This window comes from Cyanistes caeruleus, chromosome 7 (genome assembly GCF_971803275.1).
Source record: "Cyanistes caeruleus chromosome 7, bCyaCae1.hap1.1, whole genome shotgun sequence".
Taxonomy (NCBI): domain Eukaryota; kingdom Metazoa; phylum Chordata; class Aves; order Passeriformes; family Paridae; genus Cyanistes; species Cyanistes caeruleus.
Window position 1 is genome coordinate 24,586,397 of NC_141707.1, and position 24,169 is coordinate 24,610,565.

At 36.3% G+C, this 24,169-nt stretch overlaps 1 protein-coding gene across 5 annotated transcripts in view; it reads left to right on the forward strand.

Moving 5' to 3' along the window:
- Positions 1–23,217, forward strand: part of FAP (fibroblast activation protein alpha) — a 42,126-nt gene extending 18,909 nt beyond the window's left edge. For 3 of the 5 annotated variants that reach the window (XM_023931111.2, XM_086898584.1, XM_086898582.1), the window contains 11 exons: positions 275–399; positions 1,613–1,660; positions 4,536–4,634; positions 5,338–5,407; positions 6,616–6,810; positions 8,574–8,628; positions 10,981–11,080; positions 14,051–14,115; positions 16,069–16,141; positions 16,398–16,471; positions 17,804–18,134. In XM_023931111.2, the coding sequence (XP_023786879.2) occupies positions 275–399; positions 1,613–1,660; positions 4,536–4,634; positions 5,338–5,407; positions 6,616–6,810; positions 8,574–8,628; positions 10,981–11,080; positions 14,051–14,115; positions 16,069–16,141; positions 16,398–16,471; positions 17,804–17,905 (1,006 nt within the window). In that variant the 3' untranslated portion in view covers positions 17,906–18,134. Of the gene's footprint in view, positions 1–274; positions 400–1,612; positions 1,661–4,535; positions 4,635–5,337; positions 5,408–6,615; positions 6,811–8,573; positions 8,629–10,980; positions 11,081–14,050; positions 14,116–16,068; positions 16,142–16,397; positions 17,569–17,803; positions 18,135–20,148 lie in introns of those variants that run through there. The other 2 variants (XR_002865975.2, XR_015289526.1) reach the window with 2 other exon arrangements.
- Positions 23,218–24,169: the final 952 nt, after the last annotated feature.

Sequence of the window (24,169 nt, forward strand, 5' to 3'; positions counted from 1 at the left end):
TCTGAATTTGTCAATAAAAAATTCAGTTTTAAGTTGTTTAATGTGTAATTTCACAAGCTATTTTAACTAAATCTTAACCTCAGATTCTATCAATTGAAGAGAAATGACGTCTAACTTTTAAATATACCCTTGGGGAAATTGATAAAAACACCAGGCATTTCTTTTTAAATTAACTTTCCTGAAAGTACAGGGCCTGCTTTCAAGAATATGAGACAGACACATGTAAAGGTAATTTTAGCAAAATAACAATTGCTTTATTTGATTTTTCCCTTAGAATTAGCACTGGAAGTAAACCTATGAGAAAACAATGCATTACTTGCAATTTAAGGAAAGAGAGATGTCAGTATTATACAGCAAGATTCAGTGAACGTTCTACGTATTATGCCTTGATCTGTTATGGTATGTATGGCATGGGAGCAAACATTTAATCAGTTGTTCTTTAATATTTATCAGCACTGTAGTTAATACTGATTATCCCAAATGATTTTTGTATGGCTCACAGAAATTTCACAATAACCAGGAAATACTTCCAGAAAGAGACTTCCCATGTTCAAAAATTTAGTGAGGATGTTTCAGTAAATACAGATATATTAAGGATTTTTTTTACTTTTTCAACAAAAAGCTTGATATTTTGAGAATTAAAAACAAATTTGTGAATATCCTTCATGTCACAAAACAGATGTTAAAACAGCTTATGAGAGCCATATTTTTTTCTTGCAGCAGCCAGAGCAGGATTTATAAACATATACTGTTTTCCAGTTTATGTGATCAAGGTTAGCTGTGAGAAACTACTTTACTCTGTTTCCCAACTGAAATTAAGACCTGTGTCAGCCATAAATGTTGGGTATTTAGCACCTGAAAACATTTTTAATAACTGATCTAAGAAAAATTCAGTTCAAGATATGTGAATCATTGAATCCATGTGCAAGACATAAGTATTAAATGAAGTCTTATCTCTTTTGCGATAAGTTAGGTGACTTGAGTGATCTGAGGTTTCATACATTGCTATACTCAGAAAACAGTGATATCGCAATCTAAAAAAAAGAGGAAAACTATCCAAGGTTTTCCTTTTGTGTACTTCTTATAAAGTTTACTCTTCTTGTGATTCTGCACTGACTGATCAGCTGAAAAGTTCCTTAGAACTTCTGTTGAGCAGAGAACCGAATGTAGCAAATAACAACACCTTTCAATCATTCTTGCACAAAATAGTCAGTAAGGTCGTCACCATGTGAAAGGCACTCACCTTCACAAATTCAATGTGACACGTTCTCAGAAGAATATTTCACATTGTTAGTTCTGCATTCACCTTATGTAATCACAGCTCAGGTATTAACTAGATGTCACTTCATCTCTAGGGAGGAAGCCTTAGTAGATTTAAAGTTGCTTCTACTATGTTTGCTAAGCAATGCCTGTATATATATGTCTTTGTACACACAGTACCTTATGTATTGCAGCAGGGACCTAGTGAGTTATACAGCAGAGGAGATTCAGATTTCTGCATCAACTTGGAGCTCTTTAATTCCTGTCAGTTATCAATGTTAATGTAATACGTACTGCATCACCAAATTCCAGCTTCAGACTGTAAAATGACTTTTTATCATTCTTACAACAGGTCCTGGGATTCCCATTTCTACTCTTTTTGAGAACCGTGGTGATAGAGGTACCGCAAGTATACTGCCTATTTCTGAGCAACTGGTATACTCCTTTACCTCTAATCCAGATGAAGGTCTTTTAATACAGTACTTAGAATTGTGATCAAAAGCCTTTCATCTTGTTTGGTGTTAAAATAACTAGTGTCTTTCTCGATTTGCTCCAAAATCCAAATGTGAATGAACACACCAATGCACATTTATCTCAATTCCTGAGTCCAGCACTTTTATAGCATCCTGTTGTTTTTCCTGTTTACACACTATAGATAAAATGAACATGGGCAGCTCTTTATCTACCGAAATTTGAGTCAAACTTTGTAGAAAAAATTATTTTGAAATTTATATTTCTTTTCACATTTGGATGAACACAAGACTTTCTTTCTCATGAGGCAACACTATCTTGTACAAAAGACGATAGTGTACTGTTTAGAGTTTACAGTTTGACCTATTGTGCTGTACTAATTAGAATTTGGATCAATGATTTCCTGTGCAGCCATCAGTCGAGATGTCAGAGAAGAACAGAAGCTCTTTCAGATGATCTGTTCAAGTAACTACTTCAGACAAGGTGTAATTATTGACACAAAGTGTGATTTTCAGCAAGAAACACTCAGAGCCTTTATTCTTTAAGTAGCCTGTTAGTGAAGACTGTTTGCAACCAAGCCAAGCAGGAACTTTCTAACTATGAAAATATTAATTGTTCTGCAATGAATCTTCTTTCTCTTCTTCTTCTTTCTCTTCTCTTCTTCCTTGTTTTTTCCCTAAAAGTTTTCCAATTTTAAGCCTTCAGTTCCTGCGATGTTATGAAAACTAGCATGGTTCTGTATAAACATCAGTGATTTAGCATTCCCTTCCTTCCCCAATAATCAGTGGAAATGAGCTGGTGGTTGTAATGGTCCTTACAGTTCAGCCTGCATTGATAACCCACTGTTAACTGAGTGTTGTCTGACCAAAAGACACACAAATGCATAAGTAAGACAAATGTCACAATATTGTTAAACTAACTTAATCCATGGTGATTCATGTAGAATTCACTGAACTACAAGATCATATTATTCAGACTCTGGTAGTAGTTGGTACATCTTATTTTATAACCACTTAAATTTTTTTGCAAATGGAAAGGATAGGCTAATGTGTCTATTGCAATTATGGTATAGAAACACTGTGTTCTGGTATTTCTTTTGGTTTAAATAGATTTAAAGGTTTAATTACAGTGCATGCATGGATTTTTTATTTTTTTTTTTAAATATTTGATCCATTGTTGTAGCTCTCTGTTTTTCCTGATTCACTCTTACTTTTTATGTAAAGGGCCTCTACTATCTTATGAAAATGTGCATTGTTTGAAATGCAACTAAGTGCCCAACTGCAGTTATGTGTTTCTTAACCTCTCTGCAGCAGAGAACAATTTCCTGTAATGGATTTTCACCACTGGTTTCATCATGCCTCCCTCTTCTGTACTGTTATTCTTAGGAATAAAAACAAATTCAGGCTTCTCTTTGACTTCTTCATTACCTTTTTTGAATTAATTTTCCTTCAGTTCCTTGCTTTCATAATCTCTTCTGTGGTGCAAAACTATTTTTAGTAAAACCATTTTCATTGAAGTTGGCAGCATTTTAAAACTATATCATCCATGAATTTTAGTAGGAGACAGTTAAACTGACATAGATCAGTTTGGAAGTTCCTTTCAGGATGCCTAAAATTCAGTTGTGGTAATGGGAAAATTTCAAGAGTTTTGAGGAGAAGGATGGAAAAGGGTTCAGCTAAGTTTGCATGAGCATCCGAAGGCAGGATGATCTTTCAGCCATAAAAAAATCACTTGAATCTGCAAAACTTGTCAAGAGTACTTTGAAAGAACAAATTCCAGTACTATATTTCTGGCATGTCCTAAGCACTACCTAGCTCAATATATGTTGAGAGAAGAATACTTCTTGTACTTTTTTGAATGTTTCCAGAAACAAGGAGGAGGGAAAGGTAAAGGAAAAAAAGAAAAATCTCCTGCAGTTTTAAAAAGTTCTTTCATTCTGAAAGTGAAGCTAAGAAGCTAAAAGTCACAGATTTCCATTATGTTTCCAATATTCTTCATCTCTCACTACTCATGGGAAAACACATAAATAAACAAGACCCAGTGGATTCATAATAAACAGTTCTGCGGTCTGTCCTGTAAGTTAATTAAATTTTAAACAGTGATTTTTAAATTATGTAACTGTAAATTTGGTCTAAAGCAGGTAGAACAGTAAATGTTGATACAGTTTAGATTTTTTAAAGAAAAAAAAGGAAAGAAAGGTTTACAAAGTGAGCAGCAATAAGGACAGTAAGATGGCAAGTCTGGTATTTTTGTATTGTACAGTGGTTGAATGAAGCTTTGCTGTAACTCCTTGAGAAATTGAATTTCCTGCATTACCCAGAAACAAGATTTTCCCTTAGGATTGTGTGCTTGACCACACTACCCAAAGGTCTTGGAGGTCAAACTGATGTTAGTCTGATGAGCGAGAGAGGAGATACAGGATTGTGTTTTGCACAGTGCCATGAATTTTGCATTTCTAGCTCCCCCATTTTACAAAACTGGGATGAGGGATCTGCAGGAGAAAGCTGTTTCTTCTTAACATGCGGGACTCTAACACTCAGAGGCAACATGTGAAATGATTTGCATTGCAAAATGTACATCCTATAAAAATCTAACGAGTATTTGTGCACTGCAATACCAGTGCTTTTCTTTCATTTAGCTATGTGATCAAGCCCAATTAGAAGTGTCTGAGTGGATTTCATTGCTCTGCTTGTAAAATTCACAGATTTCCTTTCTGTTCTAATAACACAAAGGAAAGGAATCTTAATTACTGAAGAGAAATTAACAATACATCTGTTAATAATTCGAGCATTTCTTTTACTTAGAACTCAGAGTATTGGAAGACAATTGGGAATTGCAGTCTGCTTTGCAAGAGATCAGACTGCCAAGAGAAGAAATTAATAAGCTTGAAGTGGATGGTATAAGTAAGAATTACACATCTTTATTGTACCTTTTTATTCCTACCATTGTAATATTTTGCCTTAATTTTGCTATAGTAAATATTGTCTTTCTGTAGAACAAAGTTGCCAGTCAGGTAAGCAAGAGGCCTGGTTCTGCCGTGTTCAATAACAGCTCATTTGTCCATGCCTCAGGGTATCTCTCAGTAAAATAGTAGTTAAAATACATTTGTTTCACAAGTTTTTTAAAAATCTTTAATACTATTGGAAAAGAGTTTAAATATTGTGTAAAAACAATATAATATTGTGGTAATAAAATGAGAAATGTAAACTGCTGTTCATGTGTTGCACATTATACCGACTTGCTTGCACTGTTCTTTTTAGTAGTGACTTACCAATAGTATTCCATGTTAAAAAATCAGTGTAAAGTTTCCTTAAAAACTAATAATCTTAAAACAGTTATGCCTTTCTAGGCACCTGGAAAAACTGATAACCTTGACTTTTGTGAAGTAATAATTTAATGCATAGCTAAATTTAAGTAAATGTGGCTTTCTTCAAATCTGTTCTTCAACAGCTCAATAGAAACAGTTAATTGCATCAGTTCTGTGATTCACAGTTCGTGTGTTGTGTACTATGTGCTGATTCATGTTCATATACTGTTACACCAGGGTCTGGATTATGCCTAGAGGAATCATTTCAACCATTAAGAATCTAATTTTGTCTTTTCTAGCTCTGTGGTACAAAATGCTTCTACCTCCACAGTTCGACAGATCTAAGAAGTACCCTCTGCTTATTCAGGTGTATGTAGCTCTTCCTTTGTTTGAATGTTGCTGTTTTGTTAGAAAACATACTTTCTCTAATTTAACAAAACCTGGAACATTTGCAACATTTTATAAAGCAAAAGCTAAACTACATAGTTCTGTTTAGTTTGTTGGGTTTTTTCAATATATTTTTGGAAGAGTAATTCATCCCAATGGAGATCGATAAGGATTTTAATCTTTGTGTGGTAAGGATTACTTTCTCACAGAAGGAGAAAGGCTAAAATCATGTGGGCTACTCCTTGTAGATCTTAGCTCTGTTGCTGCTTCTATTTATCATGAGACAGTCTGAAAGTATTGATTTCAGCTTTTCTAATATGAAAAACTACAAGAGCCTGCTTAATTTTATAAGAAGAAAACTAAGTCATGTGGACTTGATTGTTAAGAGCATTTGACATAATTTATTGCAGGCAGAAAAGGCAATGAAAATTGCAGTGGTGAAAAAAATTGAAAGAAAAAAAAGATGCAGAAAGAAGAGCTGAGTGGGTGTAATAAACTTTACATCATTTTTTATTAACCAGTGATGATCCAAAGGTCCAAAAATGCTAGGTATGTTTGAAGTTTAGAGCAGATGAGTCCTGTCCTTGAGGTCAAATGTGTAATTTGCATTCGGCCATTCTCATGAGAAGTGTCTCTGTATTGGTCAGCTATGTAGGGTGTGTTCTGCCTGCAGCTCCAACAGCACATGATATTCCCTACTGAAACAAATAAGGTCTGTGGATAGCCAAAAAGTGTAAGAAGCTGTATTTCTTTTTATTATTTTCTTTGGCATTACTAACTGCATGTGGAAATCAAATGCAAAAAAGCAGAAAAGCACCAAAAAGGGCTGTTACTCCTAAGGAATTTGGAGAGAGCGAAGAATTGAATCTTTGAGGGATGGCTCTTCCAAAGATTCCCCTTAGCACAAGCAGCTGATACTGTACTACTTAGTCTGAGCTGAAACTAATTATTTGCCTTAGGAAAAAGATCTAAATTATTAAAATAGATTTTAGATAGCAAAATCTCATAACTACATGAAAATAATAGTACATGAAAATAGAAAATTTGTTTACGGAGCTCTCTGAACCACAGTCATGTAGCAAAATACGTGTGGAGAAGATGTTATCAGTACTGATAGCTATAGTCCAGTGCCAATAACCATTTATAAATATGTAAATATGAGTTGAAAATATGTGAATTTTCTTCCTCAGATATGGAGGACCTTGCAGTCAGAATGTAAAGGAAACCTTTAGCATTAGCTGGATAACCTATCTTGCAAGCAAAGAGGGAATTATTGTTGCTCTGGTAGATGGCAGAGGGACAGCTTATCAAGGTGACAAGATTTTGCATGCAGTATATCGAAGACTTGGAGTTTATGAAGTTGAGGACCAAATCTCAGCAGTTAAGTAAGTAGATTATCTCCCTGTATAGCTGTTTTATTTGCATACCACTAAGTAGTAAAGTGAAAGAAATATTTAATTCTCAGCCTTTCTTTTGAAGACCTGAGGCCTCCAGGATATAAGACAAAAACACTTGGAAAAATAAAATATTAGTGTTTGCATGATATCAGTGAGGTTTTTTCTGGTATATTAAGTCCATGTACGACTAAGTCCACTTGCATTGCATAAGAGAATCATTAGAGGCTTCAGTCCTAAGGTTAAAGAAATACAATTGTCAGTGGTGAGAGGTAACTTAGGTAACAGTTGTTAGTGGTGAGAGGTATCTTAGCTGGAAATTGGATGTAGCAACCCAGGTTTTCACAGCTTTCTCTGCATGTTTGAGAGCACTGCCTGTACTTTTAAGTATGTGTGAGGAGGATATCTGTTCCTTCCTCTTTCTGCTTTGTGATAATTCATTTCCTCCTCAATGTTATAAATATAAATGCACCATTATCCTTTTCAGTGATAAATGAAACAGAATAGCTGTATATCATGTCAAGCTTTTCTATTATTCTATTATTTTATTTTCTATATTGAAATGTTTAGGAGGAGTGGCATACTTCAAATATCACAAGAATGCTTCTATATTATTCTGAATTGTCACTCAGACATAGAATATCAGAGGAAACCTAAACTGATTCTGCAATTGCAAAATCTGCTGAGACAGGCCATGAAAAAATGACCTCAGACTTCACACTTCCCAGTTTTCTGTCAGCACCTAGACTAAATTTTTATTCAGTTAAATGTAGTGCATTCCATCTTCCTGAGCTAACACATGGATTAAGATGCATGATTTTTAGAGAGCTTCTATGCTCTAGTGGGAAGTTCTTGGAGGGGCTTTTACTGTAGGTGGAGCCCCAGGGATTAAGACAGTAATATAACAAAACTGAATAACTTTTTGGCTTTTCTAACTGTCCCACCCGGATAGTATCCCACATTTTGGGTGTTGTCACTTCGCTTGGGCGTGTCCTAGAAAATAAGGCTACTATATGTCCCGATATGTATCTGAACCTATTGTGTTTATCTGTCACTCTCAACCCTTTGTGGTCTTTTGTCTCATCCTCTTTCCTTTGCTAAAGGTGTTGCTAATACATCTTCAGAAATACAGTTTCCACATTCTGATGCAGGATATTTGTAGTAAACCTAATATTTATGGTTCTCTTTGACCTGTTTGACTCTTGAGAGCATAAGAAGTTTTGCACCTTTTATACATTTCAAGCTTATTACCTGCTTGGAGTGTTAGTAGATGATTCCTTCGTTATTTTTTTTTTATTAAAGAGCTTTTTACTTTACAGGCACATAAAAACTTATTTCTACAGAGAATCCCTAATCTCCTCAGAAATTGATACTGTTCCTCTTGAGAAATCAAAATATTAACTCACTGCGACATCAGTATGTTGATTATCTTGCACAATAAAGTCTGAATGTTTGGCACCTAAAGCAATGAAAATTATCCTTTTCCACTGGAACAAAAATTATTATGACAAAAGTATTCATTTTAGTATTTTGTTATTCTTTCAGGAAAAGTTCTTCTTCCCTTTCAACACCTATTGATTGAATAGTTGATACTTTCTTTGTAGAAATCAGATATGCTATGTTGATTGTCACTTTGCTCAAATTGGTGGGATATCTGGAAAAAAAGCCAAAGAAAAACTATTTTTTGCTAATTTGTTATTGTACTAGCAATTTCTGTAATAATGCATTTATTTTTGTGATTTTATTTTCCACAGAAAATTTATAGAAATGGGCTTTATTGATGAAAAACGAATAGCAATATGGGGCTGGGTAAGTGATTGGAGTTTTTATATCTATCTTAAATAATCCTGCAGTATATCTTTTTTATTGTTCTTCCTGGTTCTGTCTTAACTATGTATAAAATTTCTTCTGCAACTGTGTGATGGTATTGCCAAAGGGGATGGTTCCTGCTGGTACTTATATATGTGCAATTGCAACAGTTCAAGCCCCCAAAAATGAATCTTTGGCAGCTCAAGAGATAATTTTGAAAAGCTCATATCTAATACATTGTTGGACTGTTAAGACATTTTAATTTGCTTTACTTTTAACTTAGGGACTTACTGGCATAGTGTCAAAATTCCAATATTGTCCTTTCTGACCTGAGATTAAAATAGTGAGAAAAGTCCTATGACTATCTCTCACCAGAAAATGTGACCCCTGCATCATCCTGAATCACTGTGTACTTGGCTGGCTTTACAATGGTCATCAGGGATGGATCTGGGTCTGAGGGGTTTACAACACTGACAGCTTCACCAAGACATGGAAAAATTGGACAGTATGGGAGTCATTTCAAATTATTAGCCAGTCTATTTTTCATCTTTTTTTCTTCATGTATTTTAATTTGTAATGCTCCCAGAACCTTTAATAGCCAGATGCATTGCCTGATCTTAGCACATTAGCAGAGCTGCTAAAATCTTTAAGCTTCTACCAACCAATATTTAAGTTGCTTTGGTACAGTAACTACTGTAACACCAGAATAAAACGAGTACCATATGGTGAAATTAAGTGATGCAAACACTTAGGAGTGAATAATTCTAAAGTGATATTAAGTAATTTATGGCCTCAAGAAAATATTTTCTTTTTTAATTCACATCATATTTTATTTCACCACAGTGTTTCCAGAACCAACTAAGAGCTTGGACACATTGTATTCCAGTAGTTGATATAATATTAAAATAAAGGCATTACGGCCAAGCCTCTCAGTCTTTTTTTCCAATTTAGTTCCAATTTATTGTATCATTTCTTGGTCTGTAAGCTTTGAAAGGAGTTGAAAGGTGTTTCCTTATTTGTAGGCTGCAGCTTGGCAAGTGTGCATGAACTTGTTTTCAGACTCACCAAACTCTTCAAGATGGCAAAGGCTCTTAAATAATTACTAAAGCAATTTGGGTTGTGAATCCAATCTCTCTCGGCCTGTTACACGGAATATATTTACCTGCTCAATCCTAATCCCTTACTTTTTAGCCTTGTGGACTGATCTTTTGAAAGATCAAATGAGAAAATCAAATGAGTTGGAAAAACTCCACAAATTACTGTTTCTACTACTATATCCCTCATTATAATTTCAAGCTGGAAAGTCAGGAGGATGGACTAACTTAACGTCTGTACAAAAGAAAAAATATTTAATAATTCTGCTTATTTCCATTAGTCTTTAATATGCTACTGAAGTAGTCTTCAGAATTTTTCATGACACATTATATTTTTATTCCTTCCTCCATTCCAAAGTAAACAGAAACCCATTATTTTGCAAAGACCCTATATGAATTTTTCCAAACTCAGTTCCACATCCGGTGGAAAGCCAAACCAAAGGCTTTTTAATTACATTATTTTCCTGTCTCAGCAACTAGCCCCATTCAGTTTCACAGACCTATTCTTATATCCAGACTTACTTACTGCTCTACCCTTCTTACGGCCATGAACTTATTCTTCCTTTCTGGATCCCAGTTTGAGGAATCAGGCCAGAAAGTACTAGGAACAGTGGCAGGCAGTAGGGAAGAATGGCTCCATTCTGAAGTAGATGAGTATATTAGTACTGATGATTGCTTCAATATGCTAATCTTTAGCAAAATCTAGGTAATTTGTTAAGGGAGGGGAAAAAAACTCCAACTCTTCTTGGAGGTGCACCTTGAAAGGGTGAGAGGCAATGAAAACAAGCTGCCAAAAGGAAAGTTTTTAGGAAAAAAATATGACAACATTGATCACTGTTGAAGCAGATTGAGTGGAGAGGATATGTGCTATGGATGTGACAGCAATCAGTATCATTTACATCTGAAGTTAGTCCTGTTTTGAGCTACAGGTTGTGTTAGATTACTGTGAAGGATGCTACCAAATTAAATTTCTTGGTGATTGTAAGTGGTAATAAAAACAGTATCCTGTGATAAACATTGAAGAAGTAGCAAAAAAAGAAGTAATTTGATAAAATTGTCTAATCTCTCTCACAAGAAATTACATCAGATACATTTGATATCAATTAACTAATTTCCAAAAAGCCTCAACCTTTTGTTACTTCGTCCTCTATGCATTCAAAACAAATCAGTTAATTTGGAATTAATTTATATGAGTTTGATTCAGAAAACAGAATGATACTTTGCTAGCAATTTTAAACTAACTGTGTTTTCCTCCTAGTCCTATGGTGGCTATGTAAGTTCTTTGGCACTTGGATCTGGCAGTGGAGTATTTAAATGTGGAATGGCTGTGGCTCCTGTTTCTAGCTGGGAATATTACGGTATGGAAACTTGTCATAAATACTGACTTGGAAAGCAAGATGTAGCATTTAATGACTTCTTAAATTAAATCATTGCAAGAGACTGGCAATTTGAAACATAAAGACATTCAAATTACCTAGATTTAAAACTTTTAAGACCTTAAGTTTAATGTTTTTCTTGCTGAAAATAACTGAGTGCAACTGGCAGTTTGGAACTGACTTTGTCACAAAGAAGGTATGTCTGGATAATTCCATATGCACTTCTGAAACAGTAAGTATATAAAGCCCTCTCAATAAACTACTATTAAGGAGTGATCTGCCTAAAAATCCTGTTGAAATTATCACTGAATTCAGAAACAGCTGAACTGATTTATCTGCCAGTAAAAGTATCATAGTACATTTCAGCTTCTGACACTACAGATGACCTGTGTCAGGAATCAGTGTTGCTGATGACTGCAAAATTGTTTCCAAAAACCAGTGGAAAAGAGAAGGATTATTGTGTTTGATATCATATTTTTTTTTTAATTAAACACTTTTCCTTTTAAATGTTTCTCAGTTCCCTGAGAAATTTTGTATTGTTGTGTTATGATACATATTTTTATTTATGCTTATGGAATTAGGCTCCAAACTGCTGAGAGGAAACAACACTGGAAGTATATTCCCAAGGCCTTCCTGTGTTTCCTGAATAAAGCAGACACATACTCATACTTGCCGACCTGTTAAGCTTTTGGCATGGTGTTAAGGAACCTTAGTGTAAAAAAAAAAATCATGGCATGAATATTTTCAATGAGTAAAATGTAGCACTTTGAACACATTTACTTAGCATATGGTCGTTTTCTAAGGAGTCTTGGTTATGAGAAAATTTTTTTGGTTAAATGGGAAAGATTCCTTCCCTGACTGCTAGCACAGACATTCCTTGTATTTATGGTGTTTTGCAAACAAAGGGGAAAATATTTGTATGACACAGGAAGCATAGTCTTCGTGTTTTCACTGGCATCAAGATTTTTTTAAGACATTTTTCTCATGATCACAAAATTATTTCCAGAATGCAGGCATAAAGAACTGCTCTTGCAAAAGTCCCTTAATAAAAGATGGTTATAAAAATTTGTTGCAGCATCACAATTCAAATGAAGTTCTTAAGTTCAAAAAGATTAGACCTGCACCATTACAATACCTACATCAGCTGAATTTTCAGATGGCAATAAAAGAATCTTGCTGAAAACACCCTGTAAAATCCAAACAGGCAAATGTACCTCCACTAAGGAAGGAAGGAAACAGAAGGAAGTCATGAGTCATAGCTTTTTGGCAAACAGATCATGTTAACATTAGGGTGAGCTGTGCTAGGGGCAAAACTACAGGATGTTACATCCATAAGTCTCTGAGTAGTATCAGTATGTCAGAGGATGCAGTAGCCCCTAGAACTTCTCAATTCTGTCCAGCCCTCTTTTAGATGCACAGATGAGATTCTGGGCCATAATCTTTTGTCAGATGCTGTCCCATCCCCCTCCATTTTGACTGAGTGATAATAACAGCTGAACAGTTATAAGATGGAAATGGAAAATTCCATTAAGAACAATGTATAGTTAAAAGCATTATATCTGTGACTATTTTATTAAAATTTATTTAAATTCATCTGCTTTTCCTTTCTCAGTAATTGACAAGCTAAATCTTTCACTTAGTCATTATAATGCAATTCTGCTGACCTCTGTGGACTTGTTGTAGCTATATTGGTAAAAGAGTGGAAATTTGGCTCAGAATAGTGTAGAAATGCCAGCCATTCAGAAAGAGTCTGTTTTATTGAAAACTTGAGCTCGATATGGTTGTTTGACACTGTGTTGACAACAGATATTGCACATTTTCTGTTTTCATGGAATGATAAAGGATTTTGATAAAAGATAGGGCACTTAAATTTTTTTGGTACTTATATTACAAATTATCTTCAGAAGCCTTGCTTTGCTGATCTGGGAGACATAGTACATGTCTTTACTCTCAGTGGTAGAACATGTATATGTATCATTTGATACATAATAAACTATGGGAACAAGAGCATATTGATTCATTTTCTTTTCCTGGGAGGATTCTCATTTCTATTTTCTAACAATTTTTTTCTAATACAGTGTATCAAACTGGACAGCATAGACAATCCCAATTCCTTAATGATTACAATGGCCATCACCTGTCTTTTGAGAGGGAAAGATGATAGCTCTTGGTCAGAAAGCCCTGACTCCCTTAAATAAATAAAATCCTTCTAATACTGCAGCTTGACTTCTCAGTGTGTGTCAGTTACTCTTTCAAGGCAAGGTCATAAAGAAAGTAATCTGGTAGTAGCAGCTGCTGCGTCAGTTTTCCATAAATTTTCATAACAGCTTCTAGTTAAAGTACAAATACCCAGGCAGCTCAGAGAGAGATGTTCTCTGATTTCTTGGTGATGGATACCATTTGATTATTCACATTTATTTTGTCAAATCTGTTACCAGTCTTTATTGTAGTTAGAAAAAAGAATTGAACAGAGACTTGAAAAGAGTCTGTGTCTGCATCCTTTCCTGCTTCCCTTGGTTGCTGCATATATACATTCAATAGGAAAAGTACAACATGCATATCTATATTTACTGTTAATACACCTACAAATCCTCAGCTCCTCTTTTTAAGGTGTCAGAAGTAGTCTGTGTCATCTTTCCACCATGCACCTTTATTGGCTCACTGCCTTATTCAACTGACTTCTGGAGTTCAACCCAACAGCAAAAAGCAGTATCAATTAATCACCTTTATCCATAAGACCTAGATGAGTATAAAACCACTATTTCTGCAAAGGTGGTTTGAAGAACAGTAAATAATTAGCCTTCATAGTTGATTTTTAAAATATGTTTAAATTTGGTGTGTCATGAGGAAACCAAGAACACAGTTAAACATCATTTAATTTCCTATGTGTCACTGAAGCCACAAAATGTTTTCACTGTCTTTATCTATAGCTTTTTTCTTCGTTAATTTCAGCATCAATCTACACAGAGCGATTTATGGGTCTTCCTATAAAGTCCGATAATCTTGAGCACTATAAGGTGAGAATTCTGTTTCTCTGCTGATCTGCCTTAAATTTGAATCACACTTCCATGGATAAGTGGAACTATGAAGAAAGAAAGTGGCCCACCAGCTTTCATGGTACAGTCCTTTTGTAGCAAAGCTACAGCTGTGAAGTTGTTATCTACATAATTAATGTGGGTTTGTATTTATAAATCTCAAAAATGCTAACTGGAAGTTCTTATTTTCTTACTTGTACAAGTCAGACTGTCTTGCAATTAGCCTAGAAGTGAACTCAAGTGAGAGGGATTAAAATTTTGATAAGGTTTTGGTTGGTACTGTTAGCTGTGGTATGCAAACTGTTTCATGCAAATTTAGCTCTCTAATAATAAGATCATAAGTATACTAAATGATCAGAGCAGCTTCCCCTACCTAGAACAGGTTGCCATTCTTTTCTTCACATTGATAGGAAGTCTGCAGTTTCCTCTAGCAACACACATACCAGCTCTGGATACGGAGAGGCCTGAATTAACATCCAAAGAACTTAGTGGAAACGCTCCTGTTAAAGATTTGGATTGTGTTCTCAGTGCATATTTCCATCCCAACTCAAAGAACAGAAATACCCAATACCAAACAGCCCTGGTGGAACTGTCTGGGTAGCCAGGAATTAGAGCATTCTGGGAAGGACATGACAAGTGCTGTTTATTGTATGAATTGGCCCTGAGAAAAGACACTAAATAAATATCAAATCTGTTTCTGATAGTGTAGAGACATTTGTGGTAGCACAGAAAGCTACCTGCTGCAAGCCAAGCTTGCACAGGCATCTTTTATGGACAGATATCATCAATATGGCGCAGATTAATATTTTTTTCTCCTGCTAGTGCTTATCAGAACACATGAAAATGATGTAAGAAAATTTATTTATAGGTATTCCTGCCCTGAAGCCAAAGTCACAGATCACAGATGCACAGGATCATTTAGTTTGGAAAAGACTTCTGAGGTCATCAGGTCCAACCATTAACCTTACACTGCCAAGTGCACCACTAAACTGTGTCCCCAAGTGTCACATCTACACGTCTTTTAAGTATCTTCCCAGATGGTGCCTCAACCAGTGCCCTGAGCAGCTTGTTCCAATGCCTGACAACCCCTTCCATGAAGAAATTTTTCCTTATATCCAATCTAAACCTCCTCTGGCACAATTTGAGGCCATTTCCTCTTGTCCAGTTGATTGTTGTCTGGGACAAGAGGCTGACGCCCACCTGGCTAAAACATACTTTCAGAGAGTCATAGAGAATGTTAAGGTCCCTCCTGAGATAAACACCCTCAGCCATTCCTCAGAGGACTCACTTTTCAGAGTCCAGCTCTGTTGCCCTACTCAGGATACACTCCAGCACCTCAATGTCTTGGGCCCAAAACTGAACACAGGATACAAGGTGTGGCCTCACCAGTCCCCAGTACAGGGAGATGATCACATCTATGTTCTTGCTAGCCACACTACTTTTGGTACAGACAGGAAGGCTCTGGCCTTCTTGGCACCTGGGCATGCACTGGCTCACATTCAGCTGCTGTCAACCAATACCCACAGGTCCTTTTCTACCAGAGAACTTTCCAGGCACTCTTTCACATGGCCCCTAGTGCTTCAAAGGGGTGGTTGTGACCCAAGAGCAGGACATAGCACTTTGCTGTGTTGAACCTCAGAGAACTTTGGCTTTGGGTCACTGATCCAGGTTGCTCAGATCCCTCTGTAGAGACTGATGTGAATATATATATATATATATATATATATATATATATATATACACACACATACATACACACACGCATATACAACCATATACATGATTTCTATTGTAACCTCAGATTGATATGAAGTCACTGCTGTCTTGCCAGTTCAACTGTTTGATTGTTTTTCTACTAGGTAATGAAAGCCTTTCAGCATATAAATAAGTGCTTTAAATTGAAGTTGCTGAACTGTTCTTTTTTCCTCTCAACAGAATTCAACTGTGATGGCAAGAGCAAAGAATTTCCAAAACGTAGAGTATCTTCTCATCCATGGAACAGCAGATGGTGAGGTTTGCAAATGGCAGAACAAACACAGAGCCAGAATCACTTTGTTTGAAAAACATTAAGCATCTATCTTTGATTGGGTCAGGACTTAGATCTTTGGTAGATTTCCATATGACCTATCATAAGATGCTTACTCATTCTTAGTAATGTCAACTGTATCACTTGATAATTAGTGGACACAGCTAAATGCACTATAACTTTATGCTTTGTGGTATTAACACATTTCAACAAACAATCTCTTTTTTTTTCTTTTTAGATAATGTACATTTTCAGAACTCAGCACAAATTGCAAAAGCTCTGGTTAATGCACAGGTGGATTTCCAGGCAATGGTAAATAAAAGACTATTTTTCATTGTGAAAAGTGGTTCATAACTTTATCAATAAGCTCATCTGACATTTGGCAGTGTTTCTAACAACCCTGTTGAACTGAACATGCTTCAGAATTTGGCAATTACTAGTGTATTTGTTATTCTTCATAAACATCTTCTCAATTTCTTTCCCAAATTATTTGCCTGCTCTTTTTTTTTTTTTCCTTGCCCTTTGGATGCTAGCAGGATTTTTCTCTTGTCAAGAATAATTTGTAAGCTTTTAAAATGAGCCAGGGAGAAGAAGAATCCAGCATTCTTATGAGTGTTCTTCATACCTGGTAAAAGAGGAAGATGAAAGAGTTGAGCTCTGGGGCCAAGTTGTCACTGGTTGTGGTAGATTCCATCTTGAACTGGACTTGCCTGCCACAGGCACAAAGTGAAACAAGCAAAAATGGTGTAAGGTATCCAAAATTATATCCAGAATCAACAAAAAAAAAAGTTCTCTGAAAAACTTGCATGGGATACCAGATACAGGCAAAGAGAGAAACATGTAAGGAAGAGGTTGCAGGATGTAAAGGAGAAATAAACAGGGGAAATGTAGATCTGATTTCTATGCCATTTTTTTCAGAGCTAATAACCAAAGTGTTTGTCTGCTATCAAACATTCTGGCCTTCTGCCTGAGTCTGGTTTCACAGGGCCATGAACTCCCCAAAAAGGGATGACAGGGGTTTGTAGGCCCTTTAGTGCATTACATGTTTTCTGCCTCTTTTGCTGATTTTTAGCAAATCTGAGTTATAACTTAAGTATCTGGAATACTGTACGCAGTTGTAATCATTCTGGTTCAGCTACAGTGGAAGGGCAGATATGACTGAGTTAGCATAATTCATATGTGTGTTTTATTTCCAGTATACCACTCACAAGGTTCATGGTCCTGCTGTAATGCAGGATGTTTTGAACAGAACTCAAACAACATTTAGCTGAAATTTTGTTGCTTAGAGCGCAGTACTTATTCCTAAGCAAGAGTCTTACCCCTATTGTCCAGGCCATGCAGCAGGTCAAGGTGATTTCATCCCTAACAGCATCTCAAGGCTCTTTTCCCTGACTTGATACAACTGGCCTGTAAGTACTGAGGCAGTAATGCTTACTCTTAAATAACAGAAGTCTTAGAATTTTTTTTCAGCAATAATAATGTATTGGGAACTGATGAAAAGAAAATTATCAAGTTCCTCTTTTTTCTTGAGCCGTCCACTTTCTTATATATAGCAATAAAATACATTTTTTGTATTGTTTAACTCTTTCAGAATTGAATACATAACATAAGGGGTTTATGTTTTGGTTTTGTTTTTTCTTTCAGTGGTATACTGATCAGAACCATGGAATTCCAGGCCTTTCCAGCAAACATCTCTACACACATATGACCCACTTCCTCAAGCAATGTTTTTCTTTGTCAGAATAAGTAGGCTACTCAGAGCATGCTAAGGCATCTGAGACATCTTTGGGAGAATGAAATTACAGGAGCACCCAAGTTGTATAGTTTTCAGGTGAATTGATCACAGGAACTTTGAAATTTTTAACTTGATGTTTGCATCCACTTTTGATATTGTATATTTGCAAAGGTTATGGTAATAAATGTTTTTACACATTTGGTACCTGTTTGACAGAAAAAATAAAATCAGAATGTAAAAGATCTTGTCCATCTATTGCTGACTTGCTTAAACATACATTCTGCAGTGCAAGAAAGGTGATTCACTGCAAATGCACACTGTCAGATTAATATGAATGTAGATCATATTTACAGATCTGTAAAATGGGAAAGAACAAAAGAAGCAGTGCAAGTACCTAATAGGCATCCTCAAAAGAACCAGTTTCTCAAAATTTATTTCCAGCTTTTCCTAAAGAATCCAAGAGATAGGAACACACAATATTCAACACTGAAGTTTGGATACTTATTGAGGATATTGAATGTGTTCAAATTTTACTCAACAGTTATTTGAAATCTTAATTCTGCAAAACTCTCAGTGTTCAGGTTTAAACATGAAAGCAGGACACTCATGATAATTATCATATATCAGTGGGTTTTTCGCCTGTATTCAAAGTATGTGAGTTATATTGACTTGTTTTTAATTTCTAATCATCACCTCAGCATTCAAATTTATGTCAATGTCATTCATCCCAGACTGGAGGGGAAGGATCAAAGGATTGTGCAAGCTTTCTTTGCCTTGTTTTGAGTCAAACTATTTTAGGGAGTCTTTAAAAAATGCTGGACGCTAATAGTGATTGGAATACTTGTATTCTTTTCATTAGTAATTAAATCAGTCCTGTCATAATATAAAAATATTAACAAGATAATTGGCAAGAGATCCATTGTAGATTTAACAATTCCTTGGTCATGTGTTTAAAAAATTCTGAATTAGACTTGTGCATAAGAACCATGGTCTTTCTGACACAATCTCTGCTATTAGCTGTTGAGAGTGCAAAATAACCTGAAATATATTGTGTTGCCTTCTCACAAAGTAAACTGCTTCATAACTCTCAGTCAGAGATCAGTTGCTGCTTCTTTGTGGAAAAGGAAGGGGTTTCATTTGACTTTCTTGACAAAAACATGGGGTTTGGCCAAAATAATTAAAATGTGGAAGTGATTTGCTATGTAACAGCTTCCTTCGTTTGTTAATGGCAATATCAAATCTGATTTTCCACACATGAGAACATTCCTTAGATACATCTTTATGTAAATGTAGTTGCCAAGCTGTTTGTAATGGTTAAATTATACTTTGATGGGAACTCTTCAGAAAATACTCAATTAGTTCAGGTTTTTTTGGAAACACTGCCAATTACGTGACGTTAATGAGCTTTTTGTTGGTAATGTAATTAAAATTCAACTGCTATAATGGCTAAAGGAAAAAATTATAGCTATAAGAAAGTTAACATTAAGCAAATATAACATGAAGTGGGCCTAATTAGATGTTGATTATATGGTCCTGTGTGCATTTGCTGCACGCAACAGTAGTCTCAGCAATGCGGTTATCTTATATCTTAAATAAGGAATACAATTCAGTTGAAATACTGAGATTTAACTCTCAGATTTTTATATTGATGCAACACCGTGGAAATCATTGCAATGTTGTGGTGAAAGAGAGAAAAATTAAGCTCTTATCTGAGATGCTTAAAGGTTTAAGATACCTGAATATTTCAATGAGAATCTAGAGTAATTTCCAAAAAAGCATGGTATCAATCTCACATAAATATCAATATATTAAGGTCACTTTCAATTTCTGCACCTTTATTTTATCTATTCTTTTGAAAATCCTCAAAATTCTGGAAATTTGGGCAGATAGATTGGCCCTTTATCAGTACTGTAAGTAATAAAATGATGCAATATATTGTTCACACCCTGCTCACAGGTCTGTTGTCTCAAGGTTTTGGAAGTATTTGAAATAAGGGACATTTCAGGAAAATCTGTGAAATAAAATAACAGAAGGTACCTCTTTCTCAAGGGATGCATTAGCTATTTCATTATTAATCTGCCCTGAGGTCTGTTTGTTTCCTAAGGCAGAGTACTCGTCTTCCAAACTGTTCACCGTCTACTTTGGCTTGTAGGCAGCAGTTGTGGGGATAAAAAAAAAATTTAAATAAATGCAGTTGCTGCCAACATTTTTCCTTCATTGTTTTTCATGTTGTTAATTTCTTTGCCTTACACAGTGTTCTTGCCAAAGAATGGGAATATGTCTCCAGCAGAGTGTGACATTTACACTGAATTGCTGAAATAATGTCTAACCTGAAAGCTTTATGATAGAGCAACCATGTATTTTGATGACCTGGGAGAAAATGCCCTAGGATGCTGTGAGTGTCAAAAAAAGCCACTTAAAAATACATCGACATCAGATTACTGGCTGGCTTGTGCTTACAACAGGTAATATCACAGTCAATCACTAGAAATAGTGCAAAGAACTGCAGACCTAAAGTCGCACTGTAACAGAATCACAGAATGGCTGGCGTTGGAAGGCAACTTCAGAGGTCAACTTACTCCACTTCCCTGTTCACATGGGGCTACCTACATCCTGTAGCCCAGGACTCCGGCCAGATGGCTTTTGAATATCTAAAACCCATCTGGACGCTCTACAACCTCCCTGGGCCACCTCTGCCAGTGCTTGGTCACCCTCATAGTGAAAAAAGGGCTTCCTTATGCTCAAACACAGAACATTCTATGTGTCAGTTTGGGCCTGTTGCCTCTTGTTCTGTCATTAGACACCATGGAGAAGAGGCTGGCTCAGTCTTTGGAAGATATCATCCCTTCAGTTATTTATATATGGTGATGAGATTCTCCCAAGCTTTTTCTTCTCTAGAAAGAGAACATGTTCCATTCTGCCTCGTCTGCAAACACAATCCATGTTACAAGCATTACCCTGGACATTCACTGGACAGTTATTTGCTCCATTCCACTTCAATCAGAGAGAAGTGCCTTAGGAGGCTACAGGATAGGTTCTTTTGTAACAGATCTCCAATGGTTGAAAAGTTGAAAAGTTGAAAGGGCTTGTCCTGAGGCATCAAGGGAAAGCTAACAATGTGAATAAAAAGTGTATATAACTACACTGCAAACATAGAATATGATGTGTAAGAGCCAACACTAGGACACAATTTGATGTGAGCTAAGCTGTGAACATCCTCAAAATTTTGCTTCCCACTTTCAAATGTTTAGAGGATCTGGTTTTCAAAAAATGCTGAGCACTTCCTGTTCTTTTCTCTTTTGGAAAACATTCTCACACTTCAGATACTTAAACATACCATTTCAGACAATGAAACATGAGTCTTTAAATATCTGTCATATAAACAAGGTATCCAAGCCTCTGAAGATAGGACATAGCTGTTCTGAATTAGGTAGACAGGCTTATGATGAAATAGCCACAAATACAGTTGTTTACAAGCCAGTTTCCACTGTGAATCATTTTCAGCTTTTACAAATTAAAACTAGAGCTGAAAAGTAAAAATTGCTTTATTCTAGGAGCTGAAGTGTACATAAATAGTAGAAAGTCACTGATTCCACTCCAGACCTGTTTTCATCATCTACCTTATTCGTGCTGTGTGAGCTGTGCACATGAAAGAACCTGCAATCCTTATACTTCAGAGGCAGACCTACATGATTTGTTTCACATGGGATTACTGCAGCTGCAAGAAAGAAAAGGCCTGAAGAGAAACTTAGCAGAAAACCAGTCAGGTTCTAGAATATGGTTGATGTTATACTCATTTTACTCAGATACCAAGTCCAATTCAGACTGCATTCAATAGTTCCCAGTTTGTCAGTCAGTTCCAATTACAAGGCACAGCTGTTTAGAACATTTTATATAGTCATTTGAAGGCTCTATATTTAATCTGAATAATTCATAGTATTTGCTAAGAGCATTTGGTATTACTTTAAATTATGAACATTGTCTTCTCAGAATGTAAAATAACTAGTACGTATTTGGCCAGCTCTTCTGCTTGCGCAAATTGATGCAGCTCCATTGACTTGCAGTGAAGCGATTCCAACTTATGTGAGTAGACAGCGTGAGTTACAGCACAGTTACAGCGACTGTGGCTCCTGAGGTACAAACCACTTAGCACCCCTGGCAGAGAGCATGGAGCTGCATGCTGTCAAAAGGCCTAGAGTGCCCAAACTAACCCTCCATTTCAGAAAGCCATTCTTGCTCCCCAAAGGGCGGCTGTACAGTTGTACACATACATAGGCACGCACTGTGTGTGTTATGTGCAAGCACACATTTATGATGTAACCTGGTGTTTTATGTGTGCATGTGTTTACACATATGTTCCTCCTATATTGGTTCCCATTCTCAGAAGGGGAATGCTCTTTGTGATTACCATGTAACAAAGACAGCAAAATGAAAGGGGCTGCAGGGACCAGCCCTCTGAGCTCACAGCTGACAAGCTTAGGAGAGAATGCTTTCTGTATAATAAAATAAAGTAAAGGGTGTGGGCCTGTAGTCATACCCCAAGATACATCCTCCTCCCTTTAGACATGTAATGGATAATAATATAATAGTAAAAAATATTTAATGAAGAAATACACAAAAGAATTTGGTGGGGATACTCTTTTGAAAGCATTTGATGAGTATTTTTTTACTTTTTACTGTCAAAAGCCAGCAAATTCCTAATTCATTAAAATATTCAAATCTTGGCAATTTTGATCAGATGATGGTACAGGAAGCTTTGATAAATTCCAGATACAGTGAACCCAACCACTCCAATTGAATCATGAGAAACGTGAAAATTTCCTGAAGGCAGGCCACTTTCAGCTTCTTTCTCTTAGTCTGACTCAAAGTATTGTCTCATTTGAGAACACTGATCTAGAGGACAGTGAGGTTGCCCTTAATTTTTGCCAGGAGGTGCCAACTAACTGGTGTATTTTAAAACGTGAGAGGAACAAACCTGAGTGTATGTGCATATCTCATACACTCGATATAATTTTGTTTGGAAACTGTTGTTTGCTGTGGTCCTGAAATATATACTATAGATTCAGTTATGGCAACAGAGGGTTGCGTGGTTCTTGATTCGCAGTTCACTTCTTTCCTGTACATTTTCTGTGTACCACTTGAAAAACAAATAACTGGTCACCTTCTAGATGTTAGATGACCTGCTGGATGGTACAGCTCTGTGACAACCTGCCCAACTAGGTGCAATGAGGTGCTCTGTCTCACTTTTTTGTTCTGGAATCATCCTAATGTAAACGAGGAACTTTATATGACACAATAAACTGAGATAAACAAAAAGGTAAAAGCTGTCTGTTTCTTGGCGGAGAGGATATTGTCTCATATTCCGTATTGCCTCTTTCCAAAGTATTTTTAACTCAGCGTGCAGAGAGAGGATTGTAGCAATCCATGCATGTGTGTGTCCTCCTGGTGCAGCAGCTGTGGAAAAGGCCCTTTGATCCCCATCTGCTGCATTGCCCGGGAACTGCAGGATGCGCTGGTGGCCGCCGCGGGAGCCGCCGAGTGACCCACCCCGAGGACTGGAAATGGGGAAGAGTAAACCATGAATCTCATAGATTTATTCAATAGCATAGAAAAATTACCCTTAGCAAAAAATTAAATTTTATTATGTGGATTGTGTAGTGAGACTTAATGTTTCGCTGAACCCCTACCATGGTACCACAGCCAGGTATTTAGGATAGAGCTCTAGGCAGGATCCAGTAAATTTTGTTTGCCATTTTAATATGTTTATTAAGTTTATACACTACCTCAATTGTATCTTATGGGCTGTGCCAATCTGGCTGTGGTCAGTCAGCAGTAAATTGCCTCACTGAAACGCATCCTTTGATGGCTTCAAGGCGCAGTGTTAGGGGAAATAAGGTTTATTGTATAATGTATGTGCCTTGTGCCACAAACCAGACTGTGAGGCACTCCAGGCTGGAGTACAGGCTGTCATTAACATTTAGTGAGATGTCTACTGCGAGTCCAGAACCTTCCTCCTGCCTGTCGCAGTCTCTGTGTTGTCACCGCATGGATGATCATGGCTTTCTTTGGCAATGCTGCCCCACCAGAGCTATGACATTGTCTCCATTGAACAACAATAGTTGCACAGAACAGGCATTAGTACAAATCTCAAATCTGTTTTGTTTAATGTTTTTCCTTGTAGGAAACAGAAATGTGAGCAAATGGTTTATCTTGCATGAATCTTTGGACCACTGTATGAAACTCAATTTATAGTGAATGTTTGGCATATAGTTCTC